We start from the raw sequence: 27,114 nt of genomic DNA, 5'->3' as shown, positions 1-27,114 counted from the left end.
TAATAAATCCCTTTTCTGGTCTGGGTCTGAATTCATCATGCAAAGAATGTAATTTGACAGTGCAGATTTGACAATAAGAAACTCAGCTAGAAGAATGAACATAAAGACATCAGTAATTTGGTGTCTCGGTTATTTTTGCCATGCCACTTGAACTTTCTACTCAGTAATAAATAAATCAGTACTGAAATGACATCAATAAAACTGCAAAGGCCATAAAACTGCAAAAGCTGACCCACTCTTGTTACAGGGCATTATTTCCATACTCACAGCCCAAAAGCAAGTTTCAGCTCCTGATCATAGTCTTGTCTTTATAGAGCACAGAAAGTCACTGAATTAAGTTTAGAGTTTTTATAAATTGCAAGATCTCCTTGAAATATCTATTTTGTAGTTTTAAGACCAGCATTTAGATGTAATATATGAAATAACTTAGGGACAAAACAGCATCCTTGAATACAGTACATGCAATACTTTTAGGCTGCATAAACTCAAAAAACTTCATGTAAAAATAACACAACATTTCTGGCACTATTTGATGAAACAAAAACACACAGACACAATTTTTGAGTAAGCCTGTAATGAAAATTCAATTTCCATAATTCTTTCTGATTTTTGCATTTGTTACTTGATGAGAAGTTACCACAAATTGCTTTTAACAGTGAGATACAATCTTCTTAAAAGAAAAATAATCTTATCCATCATACACCCCATCTTTTCAGTCCCTTAAGAATGCACAAACACAAATGCACTCACAACCTGGAAAATTGCTACCTATCTCTGTGTAATCTCTAACCCCAGAAGACTGTTATTTGAGGCCAAACTGTCTGATTGATACTGAGGAATTAAAGCATCAAGCTGACTTCTTAAATATTCCATAGCACTAATAGCTCTTTGGTGCTTTCTCTGATCCACTTACATAAACCTTCTAGAGAACTGAGGCTCCAGTCACAGTGCTGTCTGCCAAGGAATTTGATCCCTAAAGCCATGTTTACAGGAAAACAGGATGATAAACATAACTATTGTACTAATGCAAAATTTCGCACGATCAACCCATTTACCATTCTTGAAAATAAACTTTGCTAAACATGAACAAAAGCACACGCCTTCCTTTTTTATAACAAGCATGAGACACTTTATTTTGCTTCGTTTTTCCTCTCTTGGAGTTAGTATAGGAACATAATTCTAGAATATGCTTGCCATATCAAGAATATCTGTTTTTCCCATTTGCTTTTTCCCGAATTTCTTTATATACAGTTTGTCTGAAATAAAGAGCCAGGACATACACATCTGTACCTGGGAAATCAATGCCACTTTTTAAAATTGTCTTTTTTATATTTCACTATAATCAGAATACTCTGGATCTTATTTTTATAGGACCTCAGAAACCAACTCCAGCTGAAGTTAATCAGACCTGCAAAAACCGATAACAGGAATTCACAGCCAATCTGCTGCACCATAACAAATTTTGTATTTCAGTTGCCCTTGCAGCTTTTTTTCAACATATCTTTTAAAGAATCCATGAATGGCTTACCAGATGTGAATGAAGATACCTTTTTTTTAAACAACAATCATAGTAGTAACATGACCATCCTCCTGCTTAGAGAATGAATGCCTTAATATCTGTAGTGTATTTTTCTTTGAATCATTGTCTGATTCATGGAACTATCACCTTCTAAAGTAGCTTTTTAAGTAGTTTACTACTAGGTAGCAGTCTTCTATGGTAATATTACTATATAGTTTGTACTAGTCTGGCAGCATTTATCTGAAACAGTCCGAGCTGTTAGGCATGTGGATTCTGAGTGGAAAATATTAACTAGATTCTGTTATTCTCAGAAGAATGAGGGTGACAGCTAAAAAAGCTCAAAACTTGGTACTCAGAAACTTCAATGCCAAGAATGAAGACAGAAGTTTTACATTATACCACATGATAGTTATTTTCCTGTTAAGAAATCTAAACCTTAAGAAAGAGTTCTGTATGGGTATTTTGCTTCACACTGATTACGGAAACACTGCGTCTTTTGTAATATTCTGATTGTATATATTACTGCCTGCTTGTCATTCTATTCCCGTTCTGTCCAAACACCTACAGTGTCAGTTCTTTTCTGACAAGAGAAGTGATAGGTTCTAGTTAGAAAAAATAAGATTTCTATTTACCTACTAACAGTCATTATGAGGTTTCATAAGAACACATTAAAGAAGCAAAAAACAGGCTTCCTTTTTCATAGACAGCTGTCAGCAATGAAAAACTGGTAGAAAATTATTTCTCTGTATTTTGGCAAGTCATGAGACACCTGCATTTTGACAAAATATTTAGAATCATGAAAGCTAGACCTCTAGCACTTCCAGAAACATTTGCTGCACTCAACAGTGAAAGAAACTGGTTCGTTCAACTACGTTCAGTGATCACAAGCAATAGCAATTCACTTCTCAAGGGTTCTGGGATAGAACCATAGATCTGAGGGACAGTGTAACACTGATACTATGGCCCGTACCATTAGCATTTGCTCCATCACTAAGTTTTTAAAGACAAACTGAGAGAGGAGGCAGCTTCTTAGAGATATTTCCCCATACAATACGTCCTTGGCAGTAATAATTCCACAGTTTTTGGTGTAAAACATAAATGACGTTATGTTCCGGCCCTACGGGTACAGTATTTCTATTATTACAGTATTTACCTTAGTGTTTGAAACCTTAGTGTTTGAAAAGCCATACTGGCTGGGAGGAGGGGATGCGGTGGCACTATATACTCCTAAAGGCTATCAAAATACGGAATGGATCTCTCTGTACAGACACAAGACTCAAAGAAGATCTATCAAAATGAAAACATTTTTGCATCTATAGCTTGCCAAGGTTCCCTCACTAAAATCAAGCAAAAGTAGACTGTATAACATTCCTTCTAATGAGCATTCTTCTTTCTTTATCCCTTCCCCTTTTCCTTCTCACAGCACAAGCTTTCCTCTAGAAAATTGTTATTCAACTGCTGACCTGTGGTTGCCTAAGAGTTTCTGAGATACTTCTCTGTGAAAGAAAATAACCTATTGTCACATAGCGTTGAAACCTTCACTGGAAAATTTTTAGAGGTCTATAAATCAAAAAGGGTTGAAACTACTGCTCTAGAAAAAGGCAGCCTAGCTCCAGGATATGACTTTATTTAAAATATTTTTGTACTGAAAATGAAACAAGTATTTATATTAAAAAACAACAAACAAGTATACAACTTTGTACTACAGTACAGTATTTGCATCACAAAAAAAGAGTAACTTTTTTATACTTACACATACAACCAGTGCAAGCATATTACAATTTTCACATATACAGGTAATTTTTTCCCCAAAGGCCATGTACAATCATCCACATTTTATAAATAATTTGCTTTACATTCATTTTTTGCACAGGTTCAGTTTTTGACAAAATTCCACTGACTGAACTTACTGGCAAGAACGATCAAAAGTGAATCTGAACAGCTAATAGATGCTCTGAATGGAAAACAAATCTTATACTCAACAAACATGCACTGGGCAATAACAGCTGCAACCACACATATGTATATGAAAAATATATCAATCTAAGTGCTCCATAGAAGCTTTTAAAATTAGAAATATTTGAAAGAATTGTTCATGAACATGCTACTCTGAAAGAATGAGAAAATATTCAAATAATTCTGAATGAGTAAATTCCACACCATTAATTCCTGGCCTAGATTCATTAGCATCAAGAAAAATCTTATTTACATGGAATTAAAGTATCTATACAACTTTATTTAAAGTCAGCTTCTGAGACGTATTTGTCTAAGACATATCTGTCTTGTGCCCTTTGAAACCACAAATATTTTGTTAATTTTGTTCAAAATTTTCCCAAATCAGCAGCGTAACTGCTGTCTGGTACCAATATTACACAAGCCACCTTGTGGGTTCTGTTCTAATAGCTGCAGTATCACTGGGAATTTGACAGATCCAGAAATACTGATAATAAAAAACAGCACAATAACACTATTTATATGCGTGTGTACGCATGTACATATGTGAGCAGACCTTAAAAAACGTAACGTTTTCAACAGGATAGTACTAGCATGGAGGTTCTCTGTGACACAGGCCCCTTTGGAGAGTTGTGGCTGAGAAAATAGTTATGCAAGGCCAAATTGCTTCTGTTTGGATGACAAATAACTGAGCATCTGTGAAAAAGTTAGCTGGGCCTTGCCAGATTTATGAGCTCAGGTTAGTTTCACAAAAGCTCTTCTGGTAACACTGCTGGTTCCAGTGCATAAACTTGTTTATACTAACAGATGAACTGTTTTCCTCACTGTTCATATTACAACACTAGGCCCACTGTTGTGCCAGTGCACTTGTCTGCATACTCATGCAACAAGCCAGATCAGGAAAGTATTGTAGATTAAGCCAAGCAGTTTGTTTGGGTTTTTCTGCTGGCTCGTCACCTGGACACATTAATGCCAGGAGAGAAGAGCCAGTGGCACAAATGTGTGAATGAAAAAAATGCTCCGTTCACAGATGGTTTCACAGTTTGTGAAACCACCAAAGGAGCTAGCAATGACAAAAAGCAGATCTAGAAAGGTGAGCGACTAGCTGGACCCAGTGAGATACATTGCCAGTTTTCCTTAATGTGGCTTGAACCATTTGCCTTGACTCCTTGGGAAAGGGATTTAAACACAGCACTGAAACACAATGTAAGGATTCTAGTAACTATTTCAGAGTATTTGTGACTTATGCAGAATATCTAAAAGCATATTATTTGCAAACCTGTACATAGCTTAGATGTCACTTTCTAGAATTTGAGCTGTCTTCAGTGAAGTGATAAAGGGCCAGATTACCCTTCAACAAGAACAGAAATCTCCTCATTCTAATGTATATTTAAGAAGAAACTCTTCAAATTTTAATAATTCTATTTTGGCGTATAAAACCCTATTCAGGTGTTTAATTCAAACTGGCTCATTTCAATGAAAAGAAAGCCTAAAGCAACGATAAAGTCGACTATAATTTTTCAAGTTGTATCAAGATGAGTGGGTTTAGCAGTTTTAAAGGGTCGGATCCAAAACGCACAAATGCCCACGCGTGTGTCCCTGCTAACGCCAAAGGACTCCGGACTAGGCTGCGAAGACATCACGTGCATTATCACTCGAAAACGAGCTTCTTAGGAGGCTGCACTGGACCCTGCTGCACATTTTAGAAAAGCAAGCATTAAAAAAAATATAGTGAGATATATTATTAAATTACGTGAACTACAAATTAATCCTGACCGTGCAGCTGAGCCCCAGCAGACCCCCTGTCCTCAGGAAGCCGGGCTCGGGGCAGGCTGGACGTGAGGGCTACCGCAGCGGCGCCCTGCCACCGCCGCTGCCGCTCCACAGGGCGCCGCCCGGCCTCACCGTGACACGGCGGGGGAAAACGGCCCCTCACAACCGCCGCGACCGCGCGCCCTCTCGCCGCCTGCCTCAGTTTCCCCTCCGCGCGCGCTCCGCCGTCGGCGGCGGAGGGAGGGACGGCAGTCCGGGACGTGGCCGGGCACTCGGTGGCTTGCCGGGACTCCCCGCCAAGAGGTACCGGCCGCGCCGCGCCCGCCCTCCGTGCCGCGCTGCGCCGCGGGCGGTTGCGCTACCTGCGGGGGAGGGGCCGCGGGTGGGGGATCCCCGCAACCGTCTCTCGCCGCCACCCTCCCCGCCGCGCGAGCGCCTCGCCCCCCGCGCGAGCGCCGGCCAATCGGAACGCTGCGCACGTGACGAGCGTTCCCTTCGATGACCTCATCCCTGGTGTGGGATGACGTCAAATTCAAGATGGATGGAATCACGGCGGTGGCAGCAGCGCGCGCGGGCGAATCGTGAAAGAAGGCGCCGAGGGGGGCAGCGGGGGGGGCGCGGCTGGCGGCGGAGAGGGTGAGTAACGGCCGCGTCTCGCGCCCGTTTTGGGGGCTGCCCGCGCCGTATGGGTCTCCCCGTGTACAAAGGCGTCTTTTCCTGACGTAACTCTGAGGTGTTTTTTTTTTCCCCCCACCGAGCGGGGCTGCGGTCCCAGAGTAGGGCACTGCGCCTGCGCCGGTTACGAAACTCGGCTCTCTCCGCTTTGCACATGCTCTGTTGGCTTTGAGGAAACGGCTGGTGTCCGTTGCGCCGGCACACACTCGCCACATAGACCTGCCGAGCTCCCCTGTGCGCATGCTCTGTTCCCGCACTGCGCTTCAGCTGGCTCTTGCGCGTGTGCCATGCCCGCCCTCTGCCAGACTCGCAGAACTGCGCCTGCGCGGCGGCCGGAACGGGAGGGGCGCAGCGCCTGCCTTCGTTTTCCCTCACGGCGCACGCAGGGCCGGGCGCGTTCGCGAGCGTGCGCGGTGAGGCGGGGAGCGGGGCTGCGGGGGAACGCCGGCACCACGGGGAGGGCGTGCGCGCGCCTGCGCCGCGCTGAGGGGGAGGGGCGCGCACGCGGCGGGGGCGGGAAGGGGCGCGCGGCGGCCGCGTGTAGATGGCTGTGTACCTGCGCTGCGCCGTCCGCGCCCCCTCCGGTAGGCGGTTAGTCCCCGCCTCGCGCCGCTTCAACGGCTGCGGTGCCTGTGGGGCCGCGGGGAGTGCAGGTCACGGCTCTTCCCCAGCACAGCTGTCTGGTCTGACCTGTAAAATATGACAGAGAAGGCTCTGCCTGTGTCCCACAGATCCTCCCTGATGTGTCCTGACGGGAGAGCTGCGCTAGCCTACAAATTTAAGGGTGGAAAGTAATCTTTCAAGGTTCCTACAATGTATAAGTATATGCAGGTATTAAAGGAAGTATAGTTTTACTTGTCCAAGCTCTCTTTGGCTGTATTATTCATGAATAAGGGGAAAAAATACATCCCATGCTCTGGTGAAAATAAGTTCTGTGCTCTGTAGCAGCATTTAGTTCAAACTTACAGAAAAAGCTGTGGAAGATACTTTATGCAATCACAGCTGCCAGAGGTAATTTTGCTTTAAAGTTTGTTAATTTTGAAGTCCAAACTGTCATTATATGTTCAGACTGGATGTGGGTCTAGTAAAGTATTGAACCTGAAGGAGTTACTTTTATTAGCCACAGAATACTGTGCAGTATTTGATTTCATCGTGTACTGAATAAGCTCTTTTTAATAATTAAATGGCACTTCTTTAAAAGCTATTCAGTTTTTTTTTTTCTTGGAGTAATCACAGTAGAAGTAAGAGCCAGGTAGGCTATAGATGTAAGGAAAGATTGCGATGAATTACATTATCTCGCAATTTTTTGTGACTGCAGTTAAGATTTTATAGTTAAGATATAGTGAACATTTTTATCCTTGCAGCAGTGTTAACGTGAAAAGATATATTTTGAATATATTTTTGTACAACAAGGCTTTTCATATTAAATCAGGAGTAGTAAATGCTGTGTTACAGATAAAGCTAGTATTGCTTTATATTTGTATTGCCTAAACGCTACTAATCATAATGTTCTATTCTGACTGCTCAAACTTGGACAGGCTTTAACTGTTTTGACTAAAATTTTCCATCAGCTTTATGCTGATGTTTTTGTGGGGACATTTTGAACAAACTTTAGCAGCTATTTTTATAAGCTTTGTTTGCAGAAACAAATTTTGTGGCTGTGTCTTGGGTGAAGGGGGATCTGGCATCCTCTGAGAAGTTTTACTACCCTCATGCTACTAGAGTTATAGTCCGATGAGACTATCTGGTTTATTCTAGCTATGGAAAATCTATGCTATCTGGCCAAATTATGAGCATTTGAAGAATTACCTTTTACATGTTCTCAGTAGGGATTTGCAGGGAGATTTCGGACTGCAACCTCTGGAGCTACAACAATGTCTGCCAGAACAGGATTTATCAGCGATTTCTCCAGCTGTGAGCTCCCCTGAGCCTGCTGGAGCCAAGATTACTCCCGGGGATCAGAACTGAGAGTGGGTGACCATGTCTCTTGTGTTCTCAGTGATGCTTTTGCTCATCCACTAATTTCAACATTGTCCTGCGATCCAAATTAGGATTGAAGTCTTAGTGACTTCAGTCTCAGATATCTTCTTCTTTACAATATATTAGCAATCTAACTTAATGCAAGAAAAGGCAATAGCTTGTAAGAAATTCCGGAAGTCTGCTCTGCACTGTATACTTATTTGTGTGCAGGTATTATAAATGTGAGCATTTGTGCTTGCTTTTTCCTGCTACATAGGTTCCATGTGGTAGGGTGACATTCTACTAGGTAATTCAGATTCAAAGCACTTCTCAAGTTGAGAATTCTATGTATCACTAAAAACTTGAAATCGATAAGGGAATGGGTTTTGTGAGTTCAGCTTTTTGTATTTGTTTGATGCTAGGGGCTGTACCGATACTTGGTGTAAAGAATAGGTGATTCTTTGATCATCTTCATAGTAATGGCTGACTGCTTTCCTTTAAATTAGTTGCCTTCAAGTAGAGGTGAACCAACATTTGGGTCTAGAAGAACTTTACAGAAAGCTGTGAGCTGTCATACTGTATTGAAGTTGTCTATTTTTGAACTTCAGTAGCTGCTAGTCAGTTACTGTTAAATAGTCAAGTAGATTTCACTTACAGTTTTCAAAATTGAAAGTTACTTTATTTGCAAAATAGTGATAACTATGATTTATGAACAGGTATAGATTTATAGGGTAGAGGGAAGAGTAGCTGAGGAGAGGAAGTTGGGCTGTAACCACCATATGGTATATACTGCGCTGGGAGGTGCTGTGCTGTGAGTTGCACACTACAGTTGCAGCTGTTCTCAGCGCTCATTGAAAGGAACTCTCAACCTTTGATTGAGTGATCTGTTTCATAATGAATAATACTACTTTTAATGATCTGAGCTCCTCAGAAAGAAAAAAGTCTTTACAGACAGCAAATTCCTTTGTTGCAAGCGGAAAAGCTGCAATATGCCCTGCTTTAAAATATATCTTCTGAGCAGAGTAAATTGCTTTCCCCAAATATTTGTGCTGTAGATGTAAAATCAGTCTATATGCTATAATCTTTCCCTTTTTTTTCCTTTAATGATGATATTAAGACAGCAATTTTACAGCATTTTCTTTCATTCAGCAGTGGCATAAGAAATCATTGGTAGTCTTTCCTCATTGGCTACTTTCTGTATCATGCTGCTCTAGCATAGTTCAGGTATATTTTATGAACAAGAAAAGAAAGCATTGAGCAACTTTTCTACCTTCCTAAACTCATTTTACCTCCCACCACCATCAGTTCAGAAGTCTTGCAGCAGCCCATAGAAAATAACATTTTAAAATCACCTAATCTTGATGGATTTCCCCCTTCCCTGCCATGTGCTGTAATGAAACATCAAGAACTGTGATGTGCAAAACTTTTTCCATGCAGTCTATGATGAAAAGGCATGAAAAATCCTTTGGCCAAATAATGCTAAAAATAATTTTTTGTGAAATTTTTTCCCTTCCTAGTAATTCGTATACAATTAAATTGCATTCTTCAGGAAAGGTAGAAACATTTTTCCTGTGTTTCCTCTCAGCATTAATCTCCTTATCCATGAGTTATCCTACATTAGCATTTAACAGTGTGAGTAATCTTTAGGCTGTGACTTATTCTCAGTAATCCTTTGATAACTTGGGGCTAGCTCAGGGACAGCTCTCCCCTCTTTCCCCCTCCTCCCCCTCCCCGCCCAAGCCCACTAAAACCCTCTGGCTTTCTTATTTTCCTCCAGCACTGTGTGGCTTCATGCACCTGAAACCACAATGCTTTGGAAGTAGGAGTATACTAGTAGGCCCTAATGGGACTGATACTCACCAGCTAAAAAGCATTAGAGCTGCTTTGGGCGTAACTATTTCACATTTTGGTCTGAATGCATCTGTGGGTATCTTTAGGAATTTTTCAAAAATAGTGAACTCACGCCAGTAGGTGCATCTTAAAATCCTTTTTAAGTAAATTAAGAAACATGGAAGCAAAAGCTATAGGAAATATGATTTCCAATCACTATTTGCCACAGCCAAATCCACCAGTCACAACCACATGGAATGAGTTTATTTTGTGCCGGGATCTAGCTTGGGGCACAGTCCTTCAGCTGTTGAAGTCAGTGGCCAAATTCCCTGGAATTTTAGTAACAATAGGACCGGCTTCCTTGTCATATCTTCTTTAGAGGCATAAAAAAATGTATAGTGCTTTCTTCATTAATAAAAATGTAAAAGGATGTTTATTTACAATTTTGTGAGGCATTGCCCATCTCCACATACATGTTGACTTTGTGTAAGTTGAAGATCTTCCATGTGCTTTTCATGACCCTGAATGTTCTCTTACTGGACTTATATGAAATTGCTCTTGTCTTTTCCCCTTCACAGTATCCTCTCTCATTTGCCAGTGTCTTGCCCACAGTTAATGATGGCTGAATAGAGTTTTCTTTGGATCCATTCAGTGGATGGAAGATGGCTACTTTCCCTGAATCAGTGTTTCTCACTTGGCAATTCCTTAGGCTTAACCCACATTTCAGCTTTTGTACCAGTTTTGCATGTTTCCGATTAAGACCATGACTTTTTTTCCCCCCATCTCCCCCCCCCCTTTTTTTGTATAAACGTTTTTGTAAACACAATTCTGATGATAGAAAAGTATCTGATATGGGCATAAATAATTTGTCTTCCCATCCAAAATATATTATGCCTATAAAAGACACCTTTATATTAATAAAAATATGCCCACGATTAGGGTTTGTCAATTTGACTATACCAACAAAATTTAAAAGCAGTATGTGAACACAATTCTATTGTGAATTGGGCCAGTTAAGCAAAGAAAGGGTGGCATATATATATAGTAAAGCAGTTGACTGAATAGTTTGGTAAGTATTTCTCAATGATACTAAGAAAGTAATGAATTCAACCTGTAGAAGAAGTGTGAACGTTTGGTGTTTCTCTGCTTCAAGTTTTTGATTCCATGCATCTTTTATCAAAAATTGCATGAAGTATTTCTGGGGATGAGTTTTTTTATAAGTGTTTAAATCATGCATTCTGCACTTGAGTCTTTCATTTTTTTTCCCGCTACAGATTTTAGTGGCAATGTGACAAAGCTCAAGAACATAAGAACTGAGGAACTCCCGAGGGAAAGGAATTTTTAAACTGTTTGGTCTCTTTTGATTTTTATTTACAACAGTTTGGATGATGAGTCATATACCTTTCAGTCAAGGTATTGAGGCCATGACAAATTCTTTTTAAAAGAATTCATAAAGATTAAAACATGTTTTTATAAAGTATCAGAAAAACTCATAGCCAAATAACTGGAAATTATATTTAAACTGCCTTAGTTTTCCTTTTTAAAAGAATGAATTGAAGAAAGTCTCAGCTGTGACTTGCAATGTTCTAACCTACCTTAAAAATAGCATAGTAAAGCATCAGGATGTAGTAGTATTGAGTTTCTTCCTTATTGCCAGAAATCAACATCTTCATGCTGTAGGTAACGTACGCCTGCATAATGAGAGTCAAACTATTAAATTTATAGTTAGCCTCACACTTCAGGCATGTATTAGAGAATGTAGGAGAAATGTGGAGGTTCAGAAGAATGGAGAGAGCTTCTTTGGGACAGTGAGCTGAAAGTATGTGATGTTTTACTTCCTCAGCAATAAAAGGTAAAACGGGGTGAGGGTAACTGACCTATCAAGTGAAAGACACAAAAGAGCACTAAGAGGAGTAACCTTGAAACAGACTTTCTTCATCTATGTGGCCCAGAAGACTTTATTAAACAATGCTCTGGTAAGAAAAAGTTCTCACTGAAACTTGTCCACAGAGAATCACTGATTATATGTCATACGAAGACCTAGCCTTTGTCTCCTTGGATATAAATATCACTGTCCAATTCAGACACTCAATATTTGAGTATCTTCTAAGAGTATTTTGTCTTGTTTAGTGTTTTTCATGGCTTCATTAATTTCAGAGGAATGCTGGGTCTCAATGACAGTGTTCAAGCATTTCAAAGCAACAGATTTGTTGGACTTGGAAGCAGTATTTTATCTGGGCTCTTCTCAGCCTTACAGATACAGCTTATTATTCCCAAGCTAATTGCAGGCTGCAGCCATAGGGGTATCTGCTCCCTTCGCTTCCCCACCAGTGCACATTCCTGTCCTCTGCCTTACATCTAGCAGTTGTGCAATGCCATGGTGAGCTGGATCAGCTTACTGATCTGACAGCAAGCTGCTCCTTCCTTAGTGGGGGAGGAGGCATAGAGTATTCCTTGCAGTATCAATCCCCAGTTAGATTGGACTAAGATTAAGGTGAAATTGGACCCTTAACTGCTATTCTTTGTAAAAAAATGACAAGTGGAGTTTTGTGGTGTTACTATGAGATTTTGTAGTCTGCTGCATGTCAGGAGGAGCTATTTAGAGTGTCAAGTGGCAAAACTACATGTATGATCTGATCATGAAAATTAGACTCTATAACTTAAAATAGAATTTCTGGTCTGTGTCAAGATAATGGTTAATGATTTGTGTACAATGGAGGACAAAATAAAGACACTACACAATACTATACAACTCATTCTTTTCCTCAAATTCCTGTTTCTGTATGTACAGAGGATAAACAGTTGGAAACATATATTAATTTCACACATTAACAAGTATTGTGCTTACCTGTTCGTGATGCCAGCTTACTACCTATCTTAATTCTAAAAAGTCTCTTCTTGCTGCTGATCTACTGGAAATACAGAACGTTTATCTTCCTGGAGAAAGTTCAGTATTGTCTACTGTGGAAAACGTAGCAATACAAGTTGAAATCATATTTTATTAGATCCAGGAAGAAGACAAAATCCCCAAACTTCCTGCAAGGAGTCATACCAGATCATTCCAATATTTAATTAGGAAAAAGTTACAGAAGTTAGAACAATCTTGTTCTGCGGGCTCAAAGCTTGGCTTTTAGTTACTTCCATATATGTGTATGTCTGTATATGTGTATATATAAATATCAATGGGCTGTATAAACAATATTCATGTTGTACTGCCTATTGATGGGAGCAAAAGCATTTGATAAATTATGGTCAAGCTCAAATAGTAAAATCTATTATAGGATACTGTCCAGAAGTTTAAGCAGAGCACGTTCTTTTGTATCTAGGCCTCTATTGGGTATTGGGAATTTTTTTTCTTGTGTCTGAAATAGCATGTGAATAGTCAGAGTCGTCAAAAGCTCTGCAAAGCACTCACAACCAAGTGCAACTTTCTTGCATTTACGTGGGGATGCCCCAGGAAGGTGCATGTATTTCCAGGCTGGCTTTCATAATCCATATTTTTTTGTTATACTTTTTCTATTATTATTATTCACTTCTTATGTATGTTTTCCCTGTCAAGTCTTCCTTGTTGCCTGTCTCTTCTGTGTGCTTTTCTTCCTCCTTCCTCGTATTTTTCTAGTCCTAACTGCAGTTTCGTACAGCCCTAGCACCTCCTTGCTGCAACGTTGCATCTCATTAAGTGTTTCAGAACATTGTCTTTCCCACCACCACCCCAACATGCTATTAACATAGCTTTAGCTGACAGCTATGTAGTTATAATGGAAGTCAACAGGTAACATTAACATCTTATTTCAGTTGGTTATGTATTTGCAAGCGTAAGCTGTTACATTGAAATTGTTCACACAAATGACTGCCTATTTCTGTTTTTAACATTTCAGTATTGGTGGCTTCATCGTTTCTGAAGTTGAAGTTTCAGATAGGCAAAGCTGATCAAACAACTTGCTGACAAAAGGTAGTTGCATTTCTTCTCTTGCAGCAATTCTGATGCTCATCTGACCTCAGTGAGCTGATTCGGCCCCTAACCTATAAAGCAGAAAACAGATATAAAAAGCTGGGTTGTTGCTGCATTCTTTGGGGGCAGGAGGGAGGGGAATCCTTTCAGTCTAGGGAGTTGTATGAGCTTACTGAGAGGTCAGACGAGCAGCAGAGCTGGTACAAGGAAGAGGAGGGTACCACAGGGCTGGGAGCGGGAGACAAGAGAGTAAGGGACAGAGGAAAGGAAGGGGGGAACTGCCACTCCAAAAGAAGGTGGCTGCTGAAGAAACAGCGGAGCAAAGAGTAGGCTTTTCCACCCTTTCCTTGTGAAGAGCTTTCATGAGTAGAGGTTTCTTTTCAGCAGAAAGTCATTCTGGAATAGCACAGGTGTCTGTTTCTATCCTTGTTCCAAAAAAGAAAAAAAAGAAAAGAAAAAAATCTTGTACCAAGTATGGTACTGAAGTCTCTGAAAGTTAGTCTGCTGTGATCAGTAGAGGGCTGTTAAAATCTCTTGCCCTCTCAAAGGAGGGCTGCAAGCCTCCTGCTGCTCTTGCCCTTCCTGGGCCTGGAATCTTGCTGTAACTTTCTCCTGACAACCAGGAGCTGCTATAGCACATAGACAAAATGGGAAGATTTTCTGGTATGCTGTTACTGATTTTCTTGGTGTCACCCAGACATCATGGAAGAAAATAGGAAACAGCTTTGTTTCCAGTTAGTACTGAAGCCAGGTGGAAAAACTGGTTGGAGAGAAGAAAAACAGATGATCTGGAGACTGACAGGAAAAGGCTTGGGGAGATAATGGCAAAATAATCTTCAGCTGAGGAAGTATGATTCCGCAAACACTTGGAATCAAATCTAGTATTAGAAGAGGCTGGCATACTTCTGTTGTCTGCACGATATCCAGGCACACCATTTGTATTGAGACTGAATATAGTTACCCAAGTATCAGCTTTATTGGCAGACTGGTGATTTTATCTTCCTATAACTGCTCCTTTGCTACAGTTAGTCTCTTCAGTTATGCAAGTGCAATTGTTCTTGAGATTGTACTCTAAATAGAGAATTGACCAACATTTGAAAAGAAGTGTTATTTTTTTTGTTTATTATCTGATCTTCTGTGGAATACAAGCCTGCAAATACTTGTATTGGCACAGCTGAGGGAGTTGTGAACTGCAAGTGCAAAGGTAAAGATAAACCAAAAGGGGCAGAAACGTCTTAAATTGTTGTTTCTGGAAAGTGTTCATACAGTGAAACTTCAATACACTGTATGTTTATACTGGAACTCTTTGTTTTGCATCTAAGTGTTTCAGCCTTTTTGGCAATCTGTATAAATGTTAAAATGGTTCTGCACGACCTGTTCTGGTTTTATTTCTTAACACATCATAACATGTTTTATTTATAATTGTTGTGTTTTAAAGGCTATTAGTCTGTAAAGTCTATAGAAGATTTTAGTAGGATGTTTGTCTCTGTCTTGTTTAATGTAATAAAGTGAAAATGTTCTGTGTGTAAGACAGGCAAATGTGGGAAGAAGATGTGGTTACTGGATTCTGCGTTAGGTGCGCATATTCCTGTCTCTGCCAATAGCATTACTGTGTTACAGTGGATAAATAGATGCACACTAATTGCATAGTGTTTAGTTTGTGTTTTATACAAGAAACTGGTCTAATCTGCAGAAACTACAAACTGTTGGTGGATGTTGTTCTTCAAATGTTACTCTTAGTGTTTCTTACGGGTTTTTTGGCTCTAAGCTCTGAGGGGACCCTAGGCTACCTGAAACTTTTGAATTGCCTTGCTTGGGGGGGGGGGGGGGGGAGGGGAGGTTCCCCTCCCTCCTCCCCTTCCCCCCGCCCCATTAAAGTGAGCACACCAGAAACCGCAGAAGTTCTTCCAGTCTCTGAAGGTGTGTTTTAATAAAACAGTCCAGAATACTTTCCCATTTAAAATAGAAAGAATTCAGATGGCCTGGGTGAAGCAGATTAAAATGAACAATTTGAAAATATTTCAAAATACTTGACTAATATTCCCCTTAGCTGATCTGTCCTTGAAGCATGGGTTCTGCATCAGTTTTTAGTGGGTGTCTCTACAATAATGTTTTTAGTTCAAATTTTCTTCATAAGTGCACTGCTAATATCTCATCTGCATATAACAAGCTCTAACTTGCAACACAGATGAATCTTTTGAGTATGCAAACTCAATTCCTTTCAGACAAAGCTAAAGCAAAAGATGCATTCCTGGCACGCATGTTCTAATACACTTCAAATGTTAATGGGTGTTCAGTCCACAAGAGTAGATTGGATCAGTTAGACACACGCAAACACATGCACACCTGTAGTACGCCCACAAAAGAGATGGGTAGCCTGCTCCCCAGACAGACAGATTGGTTTCTCAGAATTAATAGATGCTTGAATACTCTGCTCTTTTTGGATGGAGATGTGAGGAAATATGTATTGCAACTATCTGATTTAAGGGTAAATTAGTGTTTATGAAACACTCCACTCGAGACAGTTCTGGTGAAGAAACAGTTTGCTACTGCTATTGCCATGACACTATTAACTCATTCAGTGTGTTTAGATGTAGAATTGGTAGTCCAGTCCTGTGATATGAGCAATGCACTGAAAGACTGTAGGCAACACCCTTTAAGTCATGTTCTCAATAATACCAACTTAGACTTTGATCATTGATTGCTTAGACCTATTAGTTGTAATATTTCCCATCCCCATTTATTAACTGCAGAGTTATGACTTTTCAGATTTGCTTGTAACACAGATAAATGAATTTCAATTTATACAACAGAAGTTATTTATTTAACTTAAAACTTGACTTTCTCCTTTCTTGATATTTAATCATAGCAGTCTGAGTTATTGAGGCATCCTGCAGTGCAGAGTAGGCTGTGTTTTGAAGCATATGGGACATGGGATTTCAGCACTGCAGTTTAATTTGTGCTTATTGTACTCTTAGATGCATCTAGGAGTAACTGTTCCTCTAGTATATGAGTTGTGGGCATAAAGTCTCTTTGTTAATGACTAGGATGGGGAGTTCAGTTTGCTGATTGTTTTTAAGATAGAACAAAACAGTTCTGGGATACTTTGATTAAAATCAGGAAATTTCCAAGAAACTAGATCCTGTCAGTGGAATTATAAGGAGTGACACATATTTCATAGCTAAAAGTATATATAAACAACACTCATTAGATATAAGCAAAATGATGAGTAATCTAGATTAGAGACAATAATCCTTACTCCTTCTCCCTCCCCTAATATTAATATCCTTTCCATCATCCTATTAAAAATGACAAGAAAAACCCTTTAATTTGTTTAGTCAGCAGGAGGCTGTCAGGGTTGTTTAGCCTCAAAAGTGACTTGGCATAACTAAGCTTCAGATATCTGTTTCAGGAGTTTATCAATGTAGTTGTCAAGGTATCTCTTCATAAAGTTAATGCTGAGAAAAAGATGATCAAATGTGAAATGATTACACCATATTCCTTTACGTGGAGAAGTGTGAATATATTACAGGAAGACCTGCTCCCCGCCTTCTTACTAGTTAGGTATAATAACCTTGGTGTAACATTAGCTCTTTAAGGTATATTGGAAAACAGAATCATAAGCTGTTTCTTTTCATGCTTCTCAAAGCTTAGCTGCTTTCTTCAACAATGTTGATAGTGTTTAGCTTGTTTATCAAGTACAGAGGGATTAGGTGTGTTTACTTTATATTTAACAGCCATTTACATAAAACAACCTAAAATCTTCTTTGTTCTTTTTCAGAAACGTCAGAATCATGGAGGGGCTCTTGCATTACATAAATCCAGCGCATGCCATTTCACTTCTAAGCTCACTGAATGAGGAGCGTCTAAAGGGACAGCTATGTGATGTTGTTCTTATAGTAGGAGATCAGAAATTTCGAGCTCATAAAAATGTTCTGGCTGCCAGCAGTGAATACTTCCAGACACTGTTCACAAATAAGGAGAATGAGTCTCAGTCAGTGTTTCAGCTTGACTTTTGTGAACCAGATGCTTTCGATAATGTGTTAAACTACATTTACTCTTCATCCTTGTTCATTGAGAAAGGCAGTCTTGCAGCTGTGCAAGAACTGGGCTACAGTCTTGGAATATCCTTTCTTACAAACATTGTTTCTAAGAGTCCTCAAGCTCCTTTTCCGGCATGCCCCATTAAGAAAATACTGTATCAGGACGAAGATGAAAGTAGCTCTCAGAAGAGAAGTGTCATTGTCTGTCAGAACAGAAATGAAGCACAAGGGAAAAGTGTAAATTCAACACAACATGATTTAAGCCATACTTCTAAACCTTCATCCTCTGTTGCTGTCAAAACTAACAGTAGACCACAAGTAACAAAACCAACTGAATCACTTCACAGCTTAACACTGACTGAAAGGAGATGGCTGAAAGAAACTCCTGTGAGCTATACCAAGCTTCATGAAACTTCTGGAACTGTGGAGGATCAGAGCAGAGGTGGTTTAGTGAAAAGGAATACAGTATTGCCTCAAAAGCCTTTAGCAGAGAAGGAAGTTGCAAGCGATGAACCAGGAGGCAGTGGTCAGCTTTTAAGAGGAAAAGCCACAGAGATGTCATTAAAAAGATCACGTCCACCAGTGTTGTCTTTGCGGGGCTCATCAGAATCTACGTTTTTGTTACAAGAGTCAGGGAAAGGAAATGGTCAAGGAGAAGACAGGAACTTGCTATACTACTCAAAGCTGGGACTAGTAATCCCATCGAGTGGATCTGGTCCAGAAAACCAAAGTATTGACAGAAGTGGGCCACTTGTAAAAAGTCTCCTTCGAAGATCATTGTCCATGGACAGTCAGGTTCCTATTTATTCACCTTCTGTTGACCTAAAACCTTCACAGGTATCATCATCCTCCTCACCAGCGACTAACGATTCCCAGGGGAAGACATTTAATGTTGTACCTCAGAAGACATCCTTGAAAGAGTCATCAGAAAAATTAGTCTTAGATGAGAAACCACAGGTAATACATCCACATCGCCTTAGATCGTTCAGTGCCTCTCAGTCAACTGATAGGGAGGTTGCTTCCCCTCTCACAGAGGTGCGAATAAAAACTGAACCTAGCAGTCCACTCTCAGATCCTTCTGAAATAATAAGAGTTACAGTGGGAGATGCTTCAACATCTACAGATAAAGACTTTGCTTTTAAAACTGAGGATGATCATAGGGAACCAAGTAGACTTCCAGCCAAAAGGAGATTTCAAGCTGATAGAAGACTACCATTTAAAAAACTGAAGGTGAATGAGCAGGGCTCTCCTGGGTCAGAAGATAACTTTGAGGAAGGCCCTACGCACCTTGATGCTGATTTTCCTGATTCTGATGTTAGTAAAGATGAATACAGTGAGATGGAAGAAGCAAGACCAAACAAAAAATTTAAATGCAAGCACTGCCTTAAGATTTTTAGATCAACAGCAGGTCTTCACCGTCACGTTAACATGTATCATAATCCAGAGAAGCCCTATGCTTGTGATATATGCCACAAGAGATTTCACACGAACTTCAAAGTGTGGACACACTGCCAGACGCAACATGGAATTGTGAAGAATCCCTCACCAGCTTCCAGTTCACATGCTGTTTTGGATGAAAAATTCCAAAGAAAACTCATTGATATAGTGAGAGAGAGAGAAATAAAAAAAGCTCTGATAGTTAAACTAAGACGTGGCAAGCAAGGTTTTCAGGGACAGTCTGCTTCACAAGCACAACAAGTCATCAAAAGGAATTTGCGATCAAGAACCAAAGGATCCTATATTTGTACCTACTGTGGGAAAACTTACCGTTTCCTCTCTCAATTTAAACAGCACATAAAAATGCATCCAGGGGAAAAACCAATTGGAGTAAATAAGGTTCCTAAGCAGAAAGATCATATTCATATTGAAAGTCCAGTAGAAAACAAAGAGATTTATCAGTGCCGTCTCTGTAGTGCTAAGCTCTCTTCACTTATTGAACAAGGAAATCATGAGAGACTCTGTAGAAATGCTACTGTCTGTCCTTACTGCAGCCTTAGATTTTCCTCTCCAGAGCTGAAGCATGAGCATGAAAGCAAGTGTGAATATAAGAAGCTTACTTGTCTTGAGTGTATGCGCACCTTTAAATCATCCTTTAGTATTTGGCGTCATCAAGTTGAAGTTCACAATCAAAACACAATGGCTCCAACAGAGAACTTTTCTTTACCTATACTGGATCACAATGGAGAAATAACTAGTTCATCAAGATTGCCTCCTCAGTCAGAAACCAATAAAATAAACAATTTTGTTACTGCAAAGGAAGATGGCGTATTCAGCGATTCATCAGAACAAATTAATTTTGATTCTGAAGATTCCTCATGCCTACCTGAGGACTTAAGTGTTTCCAAGCAGTTTAAAATTCAAATCAAAGAAGAGCCTGCAGATGATATAGAGGATGAGGTCACTGAAGCCAGCAGAGAACCTAAAGAAGTAGTCTCGAACAAAGATGCTGGTTTGTGGCCCTGTGAAAAGTGTGGGAAAATTTTTACTGTACACAAGCAACTGGAGCGTCACCAAGAGCTCTTATGCTCTGTGAAGCCATTTATTTGTCACGTGTGCAACAAGGCCTTCCGAACCAATTTCCGGCTGTGGAGTCACTTCCAGTCTCACATGTCACAGGCTGCAGAGGAGTCCACAAATAAGGAAACCGAGATGTGTCCACCAGCTAATTCCCCATCACCACCACCTTTGCCTCCACCCCCGCCTTTACCCAAAATCCAGCCCTTGGAGCCTGATAGTCCAACAGGCTTGTCCGAAAGCTCCACTACTACTGAAAAATTATTTGTCCCACAGGAGTCGGATACGCTCTTTTATCACGCTCCACCACTCTCAGCAATCACATTCAAAAGACAATACATGTGTAAACTCTGTCACAGGACTTTCAAGACAGCATTTAGTCTTTGGAGCCATGAACAGACACACAATTAGATAGCTTTAACAGGTTAAAAAACTGGTTCAGTGGAGGCTGTTTTCAGGATCTCAGATGTATGCCATATAAACTAGAAATCTAAGAGGATCAAAGCAACAGCAATGGAAAAAACAGGAATTTATGATGCTGCTTGGATTTGAAGATTAAGGTAACTAACTGTTAGTAGATAGAAGCCTGAGTAATTTAAAATACTGTGGTCTGGGATCTAATAGTAACAGAAGAATTTTAATTTCGTTAACACTGAAATATGATCACATCTGGATTGTATGCATGGATCTTCATCCTGTGATGTTGGTGTGTGCGTGTGTGTATTATATATAAAACTATATATTAAACGAAAGAGCAACAACAATTTGGATTCTAACTGTGAGTTTATAGTAGTGAAATACTGTAACCAACTTTTTTTTTTCTTTTAAGACCACACAAGCTCCATATAAATAGTTGTTGAGCACTTGAAGTAGGGAAGAAGTGGATGGAGTATCTCGCTGTATTGACTTAGGTCTTGGAAATCTTTAGCAATAACAAATAAACCTCAAGTTTGAGCAATTCTGATGTTATTGGATATGAATGTTTGACATTTTAAGGGAACGTGGAATTTTTTTTGTTGTTATATGGAACTTGTGCAAACTAGAATCTAAGGTCAGCAATATTGTTATTAAGATTTTATATTAAAAGTAGCAGCAAGCCTGCTTTCAGCCATTTAATTATAAGTTTCTACGAAAAAATTGGGGGAGGGAGGGTACATTGCTTTATATAATGTCCCAAAGACTAATTTACTATAGATATTTCGGTAGCTACTGTCATTGTATAAACAGCCATCATAATTCAAATGGTACTCTTTATAAATATGAACTAAGATTGAATGGATGTCAGACAAATTTCATAATTTTTTCTGCTATTTGTACAACTGTTTGTAATTCTAACTACAAAGGAATGTATAACTATTAAATTGAAAAATGAGAGCTTGTTAAGGGATAGAAGATATAAGCTGTGTTCCTACACATAGTAATAAGCTTGGCCACGAGTACAAAGATATGTTTTAACAGAAATTAAAAATGTAAATATTTATATAGACACCTGTATAAATGAAGAAGTATGTATTTGAAATTTGTATTAAGCATACATATCCAGCTCAAAGCAGAGGAAAAAACACCACACTACAATCACTGCATTTTATGAATACGATGCATAGAATATTTTTCTGCTGCTTTCTATCATTTGTGATACTGTGTTGCAGTTTTCTAATTTGTCGAAAATCGTGGTAATAATGGGCTGCAGATATTTTGTGTGGCTCCATGATTTTACCTCAAATCACAACTGGAGCATTTAATGTGACTAGGATCATAGGTAATTATCAGAAGCTATGGTAAGGGTCCAAAGTTATTCTGTAAGCAGAAGAAATATTTCCCCAGAAGTAGGTGGTAGACTAACAGTGAAACATTCTTCTGCTAGAATTTAACCTTAATGGAGTGGTGATGGATAAGAATGAACAGCAGGAATGTAAGTGATGCAAACAGTATTTATGATCCTGACCAACTTTGACTGGGGGAGGGAGATGGAAAGGATTGCATTCCACACTACCTAGTCAGAACCGAGTCTGCTCATGGGAAGCAACAGGAGTTGGGTCACTGATTACAGTGGAAGCAAGAGTGAGGCTTTAATTCTGTATGGCTCTAATCACGCATTCCTTCACCATCCAGAACTCCTAGAGAAGTAAAAAGAAATGCAAACTCATACAAAGATTTAGCAAAATTAAGCACAAGCAGAATCTGAGAAAGGGTATTCTTAGCCATACATAGGAGTAGCTTTTCTCTGTCAAAGCCCCAACCATTTTCTTTCTAAGCAGATTTCCCCCGCCCCACTCCTGGAAGTTAAGTTTAAAAGAAATGGCTCAGTATAGACCCCAGACTTTTTTCAGCTGCCAGAAATTTGCAATGTTAGTTTCAAGTCTTTTCTGTTTCATTGTTGATGAAAATCTACAACTGTTACTAAACACTTTCTAATAGTAATGTGTTTTGTCCTATTCTAGGCAAATTGTATCTGAATATAATTACGCTAGTTGTTAGAATATCAGTTAAACTGTGCAAGTGAAACTGCAGTTCAAGCAAGATTCCTATGTACCTGTTTAAAAGTTTAGGTGTTGACTTTTTTATTCCACCCCATAAGACTAAATTTCCTACTGACAAGAAATAATTTCAACATAAAATGATCATTGCACTCAACCTGGTTTAACAAAATCAGAAAGACATAAACCATGCTAAATATCCTTTCAACATATTTAAGAAAAGAAATTGGGCATACAAAATGTGAAAACATGTTTTTGTAAAATGGTGCCTAAGTTTTCACCAGTGATTCCTATATGCAATAGGAATTCAGAAGTTTTTATCTAGCCTTTTAAAAATTAGTATGCCTTCTAAAAGAAAATAGCAACTATTTCAACTATCGTATGATCATCTAACTTCCAACTGGGATTCTACTATACAATATGATAAATACCAGGCATTTAAAATCAAAAGCTTGTGCAACATCTTTGAAGAAACTTTGACCTTTTTCTTAGTATAAGATGTATTATAAAAAAAAAAATCCATAAAATATTTTTGGTCTAAATAGCCTCCTTCTAAGTTTTTATTTAGATTTGCTTTTTAAGTATTGTTTTTAACTTTGAGCGTGTTCTGTGTTTTTTAAATTCAGTTCCTGTTGTCCAGAAAAGGAATTCAGGATCTCTAAAGTTTAAATATGAGATGTATATATAGCAGTTCTGGTTTTCTATTAGCTTTTATACAGTATCTTAAAAAGCCCTTGATAGAAGTGTTTATTTTGGAGGATATGGAATAAATATGCTTCCACATATGACTTTAATATATGTTTAAAATGTTAAATTATGGGGGAAAATGTTAGTTGCTTGTTTATAAATAAAGGTCTTTTAAAGAGTGTCTAGTTTGGCCACAGGCAGAATAAAAGGCAAATCTATAGATACAAAAACCCATCTTCATAATATTTTGTTTAATTTTGCAACTATGTACTGAAGTGACACAAAGTTAGAGATCTTGTTAAGTATAAAAGGTTGGTTTTATTTCTTAAAATTCGTGAAGGAATGTGCAGATGATTTAATATATAGATTAGAATCTTTAAATCTTTCATTTTTGATTAGTTTTATAATCTGTCAGTTGAATCTCAGAACAATCCTGCTTTAGTGGAAGTACAGTGAAAACTTTCATCACATTGAAGAGCAGCAGGATTGAGCCAGGAAATGTTTTGGGGTTTTTTTTTTCCCCCCCAGCCCACTTCAGGCACAGCATTGGCAAAGTGTATAAGCATATGCTTAAGTTCCACTGAGATCAGTCTTAATACCCTTTTTTTTTATTTAAACATTTGCTTAAGTTCTTTGCTGAATTGGGACCATGATCAACCATTGCAAGTGAGCAATAGCAGGAAAATACATGTGGATTTTTTTTTTTTAGTTGTAGAACCAAAAATTAAAATCAATCTTCCTCTATATAAAAACTGCATATACAGCTAGCGTGTAATTCTGCAGTTTTACAAAAACAAAGGATGTGAACCAGTACTAATACAGTCTGTACTTCTTATATCTTTTTTTTTCTTAATTTGTAAGGGGGTATAAAACACCCTGACAGTTAATTGAGCAGGTAATCTGCTGAAGCAGTGGGTGATACTAGAGTCTGTCTTGTGTATTTCAGAATGAAGATACAGCCTTATCGAATGAACCAAAACACACAGCTGTAAGAGACCTGTTCCTGCATTTCCTATTTAGGCAAGCCTTTTAGTGACAGCCAGGAGACATTTTGGTTGTGTTTTGTTTGTTTGTTTCCCCCCCCAAGTAGGGCATGCAGGTTTGGTCTGAAGCTACGTGTACTCTGTTTTTATTCCAAGCTTCCGGTGACAAAAGTGGAAGTTTCTCATATGGGATAAGGACAGACTATGCCTAACTTCTCAGCACTGACAGTGATGGTGCAAATATTTGGCATGAGCCTGTAATCTGGCGTGTGCCTATACTGTTCAATAAAATTGTTTACATTTTCCTACCAGAAGATTTAGATGAAAATCAAAGCAAGCTTAGATTTTTTTTATGTTGCTGTTAATGAATCAGTGTTAAAATCCTTTTTCTTTTTTCTCCGAACACAGCCTAATAGTATTTTTTTAATGTCATTGATTCTTGTTTATTTAAAATGACTTGTGAAAAACTGTACTATAACTGTTGTACATAAAGGGACACTATCAAGAGAAGAGTTATATACTGTAAATGTACTTATCTGTATTAACAATACTTGATACTAATAAAAATCAAAGAACTTAAAAACATGAATTGACTCATCATACTTGAGCTGCTTGGGCATAAAAATACCGTATGAAGAGCATCCTCAGTTGTTGGAAGGATGTCTGAAAAATTTGTCTGAATTCTGTGGGTTGAACTTATTTGTCATGTTGCTTTTTCCTCTAACTATTCCAGAATAAAGGACTTAATCCATTTTTCTTTTTTGATTTTCTCAGTGATACTTTTTAAAGACACAAGGATTGTCTCTAGCTTCCCACTTTTGCAGCAGCATGTTTAATTAAAATATGTATGTAAAAACAAAAAGAACACATACCAAATACAAATTTTAAGGCTTATTCTTGACAGTGTCCCTTTCTGAAAAGCAGGAAAATGGGATCACTTACAGTGCTTGGGTACAGGGGAATGCTTTCTTAAAGATTCTAGAAGCTGGATTTGTCCAATATATTTGCTACAGAAATTCCCAATTAGTTATACAAAATCACTTGTCATTTTAAAGAGTTATAGAGGTAAGACAAAAGAAACTGGTTTTATAATCCTGTATACCTTGTAGTCATTGTATATCGGTTCAATACACCAGTGTTGAATTTTAATTAAGAATAGGTTTTTACTTTTTTTTTAGGATTGAGAATTAATAGCTTAGGATAACTTTTTTCTTTAATGTAATGTAAATCCATTGCTGCTTTGTACAACTTTTTCTACTGTGTGTTTTCTTTACTTAGATCTTGACTAAGAAATGTTGGTGTCCAATAAACTTACACTTTGTTTCTTTTGAATTATTGTGTCTTATACTGGAATCTCTTGGCAGATCATGATGTTATTGTGCATACCCTTATGTCTGTGGGCTGGGAATTTTGTTTACAAAAGAGCATCTTTTCATCTATTTGTTGTATGTAAATGATAACTTTTACATTAGTAAAATACTGACTTTTTGTTTGTTTCAGTAAGTGCCCCATTGAACCTTTTATTGGGAAAAAAATAAGAAAACCAGCTGTTATAGAAAAGTTCTTCAAAAGACTTGAGCACTGACCAAATTTTGCTTCCTCTGCAATCAGTGATTAAAACAAGACTGTGTGGAAGCAAGGTTACATCAACTGAGTACCTCTGTCATCTAAAACTGGCTTGAAAATACACTGCTAGGAATAGTTATGTGATTTTTTTGCAGTGCTCTCATTAAAAGCAGTTTTGCTACGTGTATCTTCCTCTTCTAAAACCCTTGGGGAAGGCAGTATGCGTGTTCCTATGGTACAGAAAGTGATCTCTATCTTTTGGGAAGAGGGTTTACTAGCTTCCTCTCTCAAAGTAGACTGATACCTACCTTTGAAAACTTAGGACTGTTTCCTCAGCTTCTTGGACGAATATCTGCTGGCCTTCACTGTTTTTCATTGGGGCAATATTCTTTGATCTCATTGACCAATTTCACTTACAACAGAATCTTCATAAATATTATTGACTGGGTAGCAAAGAAGGGCTTAGTCAGAAGGATAAGATTCGTGGTAAAAGCACAAGCTTAATAATTATTCATTCTTTTAGCCTCATGCTTGCCACTGCACACGTGTGTACTGTCTGGGTAGAGTTAGGGGGGCAGCAAGTCAGGTGAAACACACCGGTAGAGCTGGAGTACTGGATCTACCAACTGGTCAGAATTAAGGGTTGAGAGGGCTGGCAGGGGCTCCCTGGAGTATGGGGCACTCCAAAGTCAAGAGGATTTGGGCCCTTCAAGCTCCTTAAATCCCTTTGAAAAGGGAGACAAAGTTTCCTACATCATCTCTCCTTGGAGTGTCCCTACATGTCAGAAGTGCAGTGAGCTGTGGAAAAGTTGGAGAGAGATGGGAGAATTGCTCTCTGATCCATTCACAGAGGTAAATCACCACAGGTTTGGCTCCCTCTTCTCCTTTCACCATAAAAAAACTCCTCCATCTCATTTTGCATCCAGTTAAGATCTGCATACAAGTCCTCTTTCTGTTATGGTTACAGAGCAGTCTTAACGTCTGCTTATGTTTCACACAAAATGTCTGCTCTAGAAACCATACAATCTATATTGACATAGAAGTCAAGAAGCAAACCAAAGTGATAAAAAGTTACAGACATTGATGTTATAAGCATTGTGCCTAATTTCATGGTTATACTTCGGTTTATTTTCAGCCTTCCACTTCTAAGGCAATTGCTCCATAGACAGATTCAGCAACTTTC

At 38.9% G+C, this 27,114-nt stretch overlaps 1 protein-coding gene and 1 long non-coding RNA gene across 6 annotated transcripts; one reads left to right on the top strand and one right to left on the bottom strand.

Annotated features, from left to right (window-relative positions):
- Positions 1 to 3,129: 3,129 nt before the first annotated feature.
- LOC135330724 (uncharacterized) lies at positions 3,130 to 5,772 on the bottom strand. 2 transcript variants are annotated; one of them, XR_010392785.1, is made up of 2 exons: positions 5,249 to 5,772; positions 3,130 to 5,165 (listed from the first exon to the last, which is right to left on the bottom strand). It is a non-coding gene; the product is annotated as an uncharacterized LOC135330724 (long non-coding RNA). The 2 variants fall into 2 exon arrangements; XR_010392784.1 differs by having other exon boundaries at positions 5,608 to 5,772.
- Positions 5,724 to 25,697, top strand: ZBTB21 (zinc finger and BTB domain containing 21). 4 transcript variants are annotated; one of them, XM_064525403.1, is made up of 3 exons: positions 5,806 to 5,881; positions 13,588 to 13,661; positions 17,443 to 25,697. In XM_064525403.1, the coding sequence occupies exon 3, from the start codon at positions 17,456 to 17,458 to the stop codon at positions 20,627 to 20,629; it is 3,174 nt and encodes a 1,057-aa protein (XP_064381473.1). In that variant the 5' UTR covers positions 5,806 to 5,881; positions 13,588 to 13,661; positions 17,443 to 17,455; the 3' UTR covers positions 20,630 to 25,697. The 4 variants fall into 4 exon arrangements, with proteins under 4 accessions (XP_025977295.2, XP_064381473.1, XP_025977298.2 ...); XM_026121511.2 differs by lacking the exon at positions 5,806 to 5,881 and adding an exon at positions 9,080 to 11,122; XM_026121510.2 differs by lacking the exon at positions 13,588 to 13,661 and having other exon boundaries at positions 5,724 to 5,881.
- Positions 25,698 to 27,114: the final 1,417 nt, after the last annotated feature.

Source organism: Dromaius novaehollandiae, chromosome 1 (assembly GCF_036370855.1).
Source record: "Dromaius novaehollandiae isolate bDroNov1 chromosome 1, bDroNov1.hap1, whole genome shotgun sequence".
Lineage (NCBI taxonomy): Eukaryota > Metazoa > Chordata > Aves > Casuariiformes > Dromaiidae > Dromaius > Dromaius novaehollandiae.
This window is presented reverse-complemented; position numbering and strand designations above follow the sequence as displayed.